This window comes from Phaethon lepturus, unplaced genomic scaffold (genome assembly GCF_000687285.1).
Source record: "Phaethon lepturus isolate BGI_N335 unplaced genomic scaffold, ASM68728v1 scaffold26687, whole genome shotgun sequence".
Lineage (NCBI taxonomy): Eukaryota > Metazoa > Chordata > Aves > Phaethontiformes > Phaethontidae > Phaethon > Phaethon lepturus.
The window spans coordinates 683-10,975 of record NW_010551574.1 but is presented as its reverse complement, the minus strand read 5'-3'; the positions used below and the strand labels follow the sequence as shown (position 1 = coordinate 10,975).

Sequence of the window (10,293 nt, the reverse complement as noted above, 5' to 3'; positions counted from 1 at the left end):
GGCAAGCTCTCTCTTACGCTAGCGGTCTAAAGACAAATTCAATTCATTCTGGCTTTTCTCATCCACCCAAACCCAACGTATTTACAGAGCAGCCGAAGAGAAGCATTGCATAGATCTGTATCTCATGTCTTCCCCCACCCACCAAACAGCAAGAAAGAATTTCAAGTTTTACACAGTACATTACAAAAGGCATTATCTTTCAACAACGCAAGAAAGAAAAAAAAAAAAAAAAAAAAAAAAGACGTGTCGGCACGGTGTAAACCCTGCAATGAAACGAGGCCGTGAGCGTACAGTGCTCGGCAGCTCTCGGGCTTGGCTGCCTGTAGTGTACCGGTGAATTTGCTAGACAAATCTCATCTCACGCCCACCTCCCGTGGCACGGTAATACAAATTTGCATAATTAGATAACGTGCCCCTGAACAAAAGGAGCGATGCTGTGTGTCACAGGGAGGAGGAGGACGCTGTCGGGGCCGCGGGACGGCGCGGCTCTCCGCAGGCTCAGGAAGTCTCGGCAGAAGTTCTGCGGCAGTCGGCTTCACAACTGAGATATCAGGGCCCAGATCCTCCGGTGGTTTAAACCCCACATGCTCCATGGGAGTTACCGGTGCTTATTTCCACGAGTGGAGGACGCGGTCCTTGCTTGTCACAGACAGAATAAAGCTACGGTAGCCCTTTCTTTAAATAAAATTAAATAACTGCATATGGCATCGGCACACAATTTTAAGTGTGCTTCAGCTGTTAAGAAAATAGCAAGCACATCAGTGGTTAATTAAATTACTTATCTTGATCTAAAAAAAGTGATAATATTACTATTAATTTAAAAACCCCTAGTGACTGCATAACATCTCGTATTTTTGAGACAGAGAAAGTCACTTGCACGCATACAGCGTTATATATCCTCTTCATTCGGCAGCGAAGGTTTGTGCTCCTGGAGGTCACTGTTGCCATTTTCAGATGCATCCGAGCTGCCCGGAGCCGATTCTGTTGGCGGGGGTTTGTAGAGTAAACAGGCGACTAGAAAGAAGGTTGTGCCGAGCACCTGCAGCCATGAAAACATCTTTGTTACTCTTTGTCCCCCCGCCAAAACCAGGCACCTAGCCCTCATCTGGGATGAGACTTGCTGACCTAGCTTTGGGGAAGAGATGATGCTGACGGCCAGCCTGGGCGGCAGACCAGCGCACAGAGCCAGAGAGTGCAAAATTCTGAATTTAGGCAGCCCCATAGCAACGGGACAGAGAGAATACGGAAAGCTGTTCAGCCCCACGCAGACACGTGGAGCACAGCGCTGTGCAGACCAACACCGCCCGAGCCGTTTGCTGGAAGGCTTTTAAAAGCCTCTTCATCACAGCAACTGCTAAACACTACTGTCTAGGGCAAGTGCTTGTTTGGGAGCAGTTAAAATGATGGTTTTCAGCCAATAAATACGAAACACACAGTTAAGCGCTCTGATTTTCTAGCCGTGATTGGGGAACTGTTATTTACAGCCTGCCCACAATGTCATCTCTCACTAACACACTGCAGTTAAATATTTTACGCCATTTCCAGCAAAAAATCACTTTGGTAACTGTTGGGAGAAGGTATTTCATATGGTACAACAGGAGCTGTAAGCCTAGAAAGTAATGGGAATTTAAGAGAATGATGGTGCCTGGAGCACGATTACCTGGCGAGAAGCAAACGGAGCTTTTGCCTTCCCTGAGAACAGTTCTAATTTAGGTTGGGGGGGACGGGGGGACAGATCAGGACAACTCAATTTTGTAAAATTCTCTCCCAGAGCAAAACGCTGTCTCCTAAAGACCTGCTCACTTCATTAGAGAGTGAAGTTAAGGGGCAGCATCACCTTGTAGACCAGTCCAGCGATGAGGGTGTATCGGCTCATGGCTGAGTTCTGGTAAATGTAGCAAGAACCTTGCTCACCGCACTGGTCCTGCCAGAGCAGGCAGGATTTATCGATCATGGACCCAAAGGCGATGGGGCCAGGGATGCCTCCTGTGGGAAGAGAGTGGACCTTCAGTTTGGGCAGCACCTATGCCTTGCGAGACACAAGGTGCTTGCAGAAAAGCAGCAGGCTCCGCTGCTACTGTGATTATGCAAACTTATCCTACAACGTCTAGAGCTGTGCCAAGAGCCACAAAGTACCCAAAATACACTGAGTTTCAAGACTTGAGAGTCCAGCGAGTCTTTTGACCATCCTGACCCACACGTTGCGCAAGAGCCAAAAGACAAACACAGGAGCTTCAACGCCTCTGCTCCTTTTTTCTTAAAATAAGGACACGTTGCCAGGGCGTTGCTCCTCTACCCCACCCGCGACATCTTACAGAACCCTTCGTTCAGTTTGCAAACCATACGCAAAGGGGATTAGTTTTTTCTGAATGACAGCAAACAAGAGAAAACATCCTCCTTTCAACAGCATGTGTCCTACCCCCTTCTTTTCCAACCCAACGTGTTTTATTCTTAGGTAACGGCTTGGCACACGCTCCACAAAGCCAATGGACTATACCGATGGCTAAATTCACGCCGTTCCATACCTAGCGTTCGTACTACAATCCACTGGATGCCGAGTGCGAATGACCTTTGCCTGTCGGAGACACACCTGGGGAAGAAAACGGCATTGTTTAAAAATGCTGCCAGGCTGCATGGCACCTCCCCACCCCGCAACGCCACGCACTCGGTCCGGCACACTTGGGACCTCCATCCCCTCTGGAGATCGAGGTTCACCCCAGTGCAATGTCTCCCCACCACTGCTGCAAACTGGGACCACATCTGGGTGCCCAATCTCAGAGGATAGAACTGCCAGTGCTAAAAATTTGCTTTCACAGGTAGAAAGGAAAGGGAATTAGTCCCAATGTCTCCAGGCTCCAGGTTCCCATCACACCTACCCCATGGCTTGAGCCAGAAGAATAAAGCGGAGGCGGAGGACGAGGCGGTCCCATGCTTACCGCAGAGTGGCTGTCAGGGCAGGAATACTGCTCAGGAAGGTGAAGAGGATCACCACAAACATGAAGAACAGGAGCAGGGGCCTTTTCGCACACGAAGAGGTGCATTTCCCTGCCTCCACGTCCCCAGGGCCGGGCTGGAGGGTTTTCTCAACGCAGCTACACTCGTGATAGACCTGGGAAAGAAATGCTGGTGTGAGCTTTGCCAAGGAGAGCGTGGTGATAGTCAAAGCTTTAAAAAGAAAGAAATTCAGGGAGGGCAGAAACCAGCCGGTTTTGCTCACAGAGCGGAGCGAAGCAGAAATCAAGCTGCATTCTTGACACACCTGTTTCAAAACGGGTTATTAAATAAGAGAAATTAACTTTGCCAGGCAGCCCTTGAACAGCGTTGAGTCTGGGTATGTCTGGGTAATGCCATCATTACCCTTCTTAAGCCTTTGCCTGTCTCTGGGCACAACATGCTGGAAGGATGTTCACTGAAGACCCAAAATAAGCATTGGGACAGGAAATAGATGCCTACCAAGCTCCCCGCCTGCCTGGGTGATTTACCATGGATTTCAGCACAGTTTGGCCCAGAGTGAGGCAAAACCAGCTGGGTGCATTGGGAGAAGCAAAGCAGGGTGACCTCAGGGTACCTTCTGCCCTCATCCCAGGTGGTGCCTGAGAGCATCCGTCCTGCACTGGGCTTTTACACTGACTGGCAGCAAAGCTCAAACCTGTGAACACTTTTGCAGAGCCAGCCAAATCACTCCAAAGAAGATGTGCCACCACCTTGTTAATACACGGTGCTTTCAAACATACCTTCTTGCCATTCCTGAGGTTTTCAGACACTTTTTTGCACCCGGCATGGCAGGGAGAGTAATACATAACGTCATCGCTCCCGCAGACAGGGCTGTAGGTCTCCTGTAGACAGCCACACTCAGAGTTGCAGGCTGCTGTCAGGTTTAGGTGGCCACCAGGCAAAGCGCTAAGGGAAACACAGGAACAGTCAGTGGGGAGACACTGAAGAGCATTTTCCAGGAGGAAATGGGTAAAGCAAGAGAAGGAGAAGGGGGGATGGCAGGAGATGTGGCGGATTCCCAAGTAGCATACAGCCAGGCTTGGGAAAGGGTTCATCTCACCCAATTTTAACCATGAACAGGAATCATGCCCTGGAGCTGTCTCTCTCCCACAGCTACCAAGGGAGTTTACGTGACCAGCTCACAGGGAGAATCCTCCATTTGGAGAGGAGAATCCCACTTTTCGTCCAGTTTATCCCAGTGGATAGAGATGGGGGACCTTGTGAAGGCAACTGAAGAGTGGAATATCTCACACTCTGGCGCTGCTGATCTCCCCTCCCTCGTTAAGGAGGGAGCTTCTTCCATGAACTCCAACTAGATGCAAAAATTAGGACATCTATATTCTGGGTCTCACCATGAGTATCTGCCTGTAAGACTGACTGGACACCATCTCCCATCACCAACACATTCACACATGACTACCACCAGCACTGTATGTTTGGAGTTATCCTTCTAATTCTGACCAGGGCCATGTAGCACAAGACAGATGGGATGATTGTTATTACCTTCCCTCGTACGTCTGGGTTACTCCTGCCATTGGCATGTTAGGGCAGTGAATAAAAAAAATTAATATAGCCAGAAGACTCAACACTGTGCAAAGTAAACACAACTTGATGATTCCTGAACAGCGGAGTTTAAATTTATTCACAAGGAATCCTCCCAGGAATGTGCCTCCCCCTCCAGCTGGCACAACCAGATAACCTGAAAAAAAGGGGACAAAAACCCACAAGCAAGTTTAGAAACGTCAGCAAGGATTCTTCATGTCTGAGTACATTAACTGCAGCGTGTATGCATGAGAATAACCCCTTGGTTGCTGTGTGGCTTCTTGGTGGGAGTTCAGTGGACTTTGCTACCGTAGGTGGTCATCTGTAACAGCTCAGGGAATGTGGCATGAGCTGGTAAGGCAGCTTTTCCTATCCAGAGATCTTAAAACAGACTCTTTGAGGAGCACATCATCAGTATTGATGCTTGATGGACTCAACTTCTTTGGTCTACGATACGGCAGCTAAGTGAGGATCTTCCCAGTGTCGGGATGCTGACATGTCCCCCAGTTCAGACACCCCTCGTTAGAGGAAACATTTAGTTAATGTTTCCTGGTAATGCACTAGAAGGAAGAGACTACAATTATTTTGCCTTCCTCTAGAGCGTAACAGATGACTACAGAAGTGACATGTTTCCTCCTGATGTCAGTAAGATACAGCTCTGAAAACACACTTGGTACAGATGCGCTGACTGGAAACAATCCTAATAACTGAAGACGGTAACAGCCCTGTGAAGGAGCTGCAAAGCATGTCTCCATTCCAAATGAGCTACAGTGCTCTTCTCTTTGCAGGCAAAATAATGCAAAAACCTGGTTTCCTTACCAAAAAAGGTAGCAGCTTCAGAGGCACTTAAACTAAACTGAGACTCCAGGAACTTGGGTCCAAATGTGGACATCCCAGCAATGAGGGTGGCTTCGGTCGCTCCCGCTAAGCAGAGGAAGATGAAGGTGGGGTTCTTCAGAAGCAGCAGTACTGATCTGGGAAGAACAAGTATATTGGAGTTGAATCACTGCTGCACATTTTGATTTCAGGTCTGTCCTCTATCTTCAAGTAAGAAGGACCACATGTAGGACGAGGCAGCATCCCATCAGACTGCATCTCTTTGAAAGAAAAAAAACCCAAAAGGGAGCTAACTGGAGTTTGAAAAAACAGTGAGCTTCTCCACTTAAGCTTATTGAGTCCTACCAGTTGAGGAAGGACGCTGAGGACATGCTCACCTCTCCCTGTGTGCCTGCATTGCAGGCGGGGATCAACAAGTTCGCCCTCAAACTCTGCCTTTATATATAAAGTCTCTCATGCGCCAGACTGTTCCTGCTGGGTGTTGTCCTGACTATCTTCAGGTGCCTAACAGACATGCTTGCCCTGGCCGTCTTTTATAGCCCCGTTGGCTACAGCCAACTGCCAAGGGAATCTGAGGAATGTCAATCAAACACCTAAACCAGAAGAGAATAACCCGGGACTCTTCTCTGTGGATCTCATGAGGGCATCAGATGGATCTATTTATCCCATGTGCATGTTCAACACGGGGATTGGATACCAGCAGTGTGTGTGTGATATAATTCACACTCAGGGTGCCCAAGACGTCTATATAGATGATTTCAGCGGTAATTTTCCAACCTCTAGGGTCAGGCTGAGTATCTTCCATTCCTAAATGGAGCAATACTGAACGGACATCATTCCTCACCAAATCTCAATCATTTCAAGGTTTTATTAGTCCCTGATGGCAGTTATCTTGGGACTCCCGGCTCAACCATGAGCAGGGAACAAAGTTGTGTTACATCCTCACATACACACGTGCTACTCATGTGCACCCATGTCCTCATGAGAATAACAATCTGTGATAAACATGGCTGCTTTGCAGCTCAGGGGAAATACCAAGCAAGCCTTTCTCTATGGAGGAAACACCTCCAAGACACCTTATATACCCCTCTGGGAAACAGAAAGCTATCCTTCTCCCGCAATCGAAGCACAGTTTTACTTTAAGCTTAAAGTATAAACTGAGTAAATACATTTTACTTTCAACTCACCAGGATTTAGTAGAGAGCCATAGATATGCCTGAAAAATTGCCATGTGTCATTTATATGCAGAAAGATGATCCAGCACCAATTCCATCTCTGAGGCACAGAAACACCCTCAGGCACATGGGATGGTCTCAATTATCTCTCACTATCTCGGATATTGGACTAAGAGCGTTGACACTGCTTTGCAGAAAGAGTTTTGTAACAAGCTTGACGTTCTGCCGCACGACTTTGCCCAAGCCTCACCCAGACCAGTACCACGGATCATCCCATTTCTAAGACAGGCACAAACCCGTCATCCCGCGGCGATGGCAGCGACAGGGAGGCCACGGGATGCTCGCTGACGTGAAAGGCACACTCACTTACCACCTACTGCTTTGGAGGAAACGTGAAATCAGAGAAAACCTACTGTAGTACAACCGAGTGAGAGAAGACGTGCTGAGGCTCAGAGTCAGATTTATGCAACTTTACCCACATGAAGTTGGTAAGAATTTCATTATACCAAAAGAACAAAGAAGCTGAAAGACACATTCTTACAACCTGATTACTGGGGGCTTTATACTAGCCATTGTCTAGCTGCTGGGATTAGCTTAATTTACTGAACTATTTTCTAGGAATGATCATTTTGACTGTGTGTTATTTGGAAGCACAAAGCTTAATCACTTAGTAAGAAAACACTTGTGGACCTTGTGGCTGATGTAGAAAATGTACAATGCCTTCACCTTTTTACAGTTCAAGAGAAAAGGGAAGAGTTGCCCCTGGCACAGACTTCATGCCTGTTGGCCAAAGGCTACAGGTTAGACTTGCAGGTAGGAAAATGCAGAGGACCTCCTTCCAGCACTAAGAGTAAGGATTTACTCATATAATCTAATCTGTTTGTAGACAGAAGATGTAGCTGTGAGGAGCTATGGCATATAAAACCTTACCAAAGACAACGCAGACCTTTTCATTGCTATCAGTAGGACTTTAAACAAACTCAGAAACCACCTAACTCTTGAATAGTCTTAACTGTCCTCAGTTCTCGCAGCCAGAGGGCTTTCAGGAGGCTCAGCACTGCCAAGAGAAGAATCCCACCATCTATAAAAGCCTGATCCTGCGAGTCTTTACTGATACGGGCACATATAGGTACTCTTTCCTCATGTAGTGGTCCTGCTGAGTACGCTGGGACCACCGGTGCAATCAGAGCCTGCTCCTCTGAGAAACACTTGCATGCCCAGGGCACCCCAGACTGTAATGGACTACAGCCACAAGCTAACGAGTCATTAATGACAGACAGATATTCATGCAATCTTACAGCACGTGAACGGGGACTTTTCCAGCACAAAACGACACGTACTGTCACCTCCAGCAAGGGAACGGAGGGCAGCACGTACGTCCCGCAGGAACATAAACCAACCTCCCTTCACAACACACGGAAGCTGTAGTAAAGCCATAGGACAAACCAAAGTCCCACCCTGACACCTAATCCAAGCAGGATTGAGTGAAATATTGACTGTAGCTTCTCGTGTTGAAGATCAGGGCTTGACAGACCAGTGAGTGACCCTCACAAACCCTGTCCCGTAGCTCGCTAGGACAAAGCCTCCTCTCCTCGCACAGCTCTACGTGTCTTCTGTTTGAACCCCTCTGTACTGACAGCCGGGGTTATTCCATGAGAGCAATCATATGGAACCAAAGGAAAATGCTATTTTATCAGGTCTTTTCAACCAAACAATTAATCCTCTACCCTGAAGAGACTTCTGTCTTAAGTTGTATGGGCTGCATTCCTGTAAGCTCCTGCTCTTAGGGAGCACTGTAAATACAGCAATTCATTAAGCTCACTTAGAAAGGACCTGATGGCATAGAATAGTATTTTATTTCATCAGTATTTCTGCTTATCTTTGTGAGAATCTTGCTGTCCGTACTCTGAGAAAATGTGTAGCATCTGATACCTCAACTAAAACAAAAGCAAGAGTGTCCTTTGGCCTCACTCTCCAGCCTGGTCCACGTGTCCCCAAGAGCTGCACGCACAGATGTGATCTCCTCTTTAATGCAAGTTTCCAGAATAGCAACCCTTTAAGGCACTTCCCTTTTATTAATCAAAAACAGGGAATACAAAAGTCTGTTGGCTTTTTGCTTTCAAACGAAAACCATGCTAAGGTCTGGACTGATCTGAATTATTTGACAGGAGTTGCCCACCTTCGGGTATTTGTTCTTCAGGAATGAGGGGTGAAAGAAGATGCTCCTGGAGGAGGATGGCCTCCAGACCTGCTGTCAGGCAGCCTTCACTGAGAAACAGTGGGAGCTTTGTTCCAGATAAGCAAGAAAAGCATCAACCACTGAATATCGTCCCTCTCTGCTACCCTGTTTGAGTTGGTTTTAGTCATAACCTTATCTAAAAATGCAGGTTTTGAATTTAATTTCCGTGCGGAGAATAAGCCATGACCTCGGAAAATGGCACCCAGTCAAGAATGCCATTTAATAACAGTATTGAAATCTGTTCAATGTAATATTCTTCATAAAACTGCCTTAACCGCTGGTAAACGTCCTACGATGTCCCCAAGAATTTCAGAGCAGCGTGAGTAGTTGCGCTGACAGAACACAGAGCGACTGCTGCTGAAACCTCCCGTACCGAGGACCTGCTTCCATCCTCCTCTGCCAGCAAAGGCAACCACCACAGCTAAAGTTCAGAAGTAATTTCTGGCAGCGGCACAGGGTTTGGCAACATTGACCGTTTGCCTTTGCGTGGGACAGCCGTCACACGCAGATGCGAACTCCTCCCTAAGAACGGTGCTGGGAGAAATATAAAAAAGAAAAATCCCCTGACTGACTGCAAGCTCCGAAAGGAATTGATACCCAGATACCTCTGCAACATCCACAGCTTGCACACCAGCTAAACCCAAGCTGTAAGTAGAACAGCACCTCTCCCCCTGCCCTCCATTTGGAATCATAGCATCCGTTAGGTTGGAAAGGACCTTTAAGATCCGACCGTAAACCTAACGCTGCCACTAAACCCCCCACTAAACCATGTCCCTAAGCGCCACATCTACACGTCTTTTAAATACCTCCAGGGACAGTGACACAACCACTTCCCTGGGCAGCCTGCTCCCATGCTTGACAACTCTTTTGGTGAAGGAATTTTTCCTAATATCCAATCTAAACCTGCTCATGCGCAACTTGAAGCCATTTAAAGACAACTCAACACCAAAAAAAAAAGAAGATAAAAGATTTCAAAGATCCGTAGCAAATGTTTCCAGGCTAAAAGACATTTTATTCTGGCCACTTGCTTGCTCCCACCCAGGATCCCTTTAAACCATTCCCCACCAAAGCTCCTTCGGTGCAAGTGTGCTCGCCCGCAGCAGAGAGCCAAGCAGCAGCTCTGCGATTAAGCGCGCTGCTGCGTCACTGCTTTGCAGGAAAGATAAGAAGTAGTAACACATAAAAGGTGGCTGGAAGATACAAAGGCAACAGGAAAAAAAAAAAAGGAAACTAAGAATAAAAGAGAACAGGAACGGAAAGCTACAGTGCAGGATATCTTGTTCCCTGGATTTGGAACAGAACTATAAGAGTCGGGGGTTTGTTTCCTCTCTTTTCTCATGAAAAGGCCAAAACATGGATCTATAGATAGAGGAAAGGAAAAAAAGCCCCAAGGCGACAGAGAGGAGGAGATGTTGGACAACACCCAGTCGGGCCAGGTGAGGCCAGACACAAGCAGACAGGAAGGAATAACGCCGCTGGGGAGAGGGAATGAGATGGCAGCGCCCG

The 10,293-nt window shown here is 47.4% G+C and overlaps 1 protein-coding gene across 1 annotated transcript in view; it reads right to left on the bottom strand.

Moving 5' to 3' along the window:
* Window positions 1-572: 572 nt before the first annotated feature.
* Window positions 573-10,293, bottom strand: part of SLCO4A1 (solute carrier organic anion transporter family, member 4A1) — a gene marked incomplete at its 5' end in the record, with an annotated part of 10,201 nt that continues 480 nt past the window's right edge. The window contains 7 exons of the mRNA XM_010290965.1: window positions 573-1,039; window positions 1,838-1,986; window positions 2,526-2,590; window positions 2,937-3,109; window positions 3,735-3,900; window positions 4,498-4,693; window positions 5,356-5,510. Coding sequence (XP_010289267.1) covers window positions 890-1,039; window positions 1,838-1,986; window positions 2,526-2,590; window positions 2,937-3,109; window positions 3,735-3,900; window positions 4,498-4,693; window positions 5,356-5,510 — 1,054 coding nt within the window. The remainder of the gene's footprint in view (window positions 1,040-1,837; window positions 1,987-2,525; window positions 2,591-2,936; window positions 3,110-3,734; window positions 3,901-4,497; window positions 4,694-5,355; window positions 5,511-10,293) is intronic.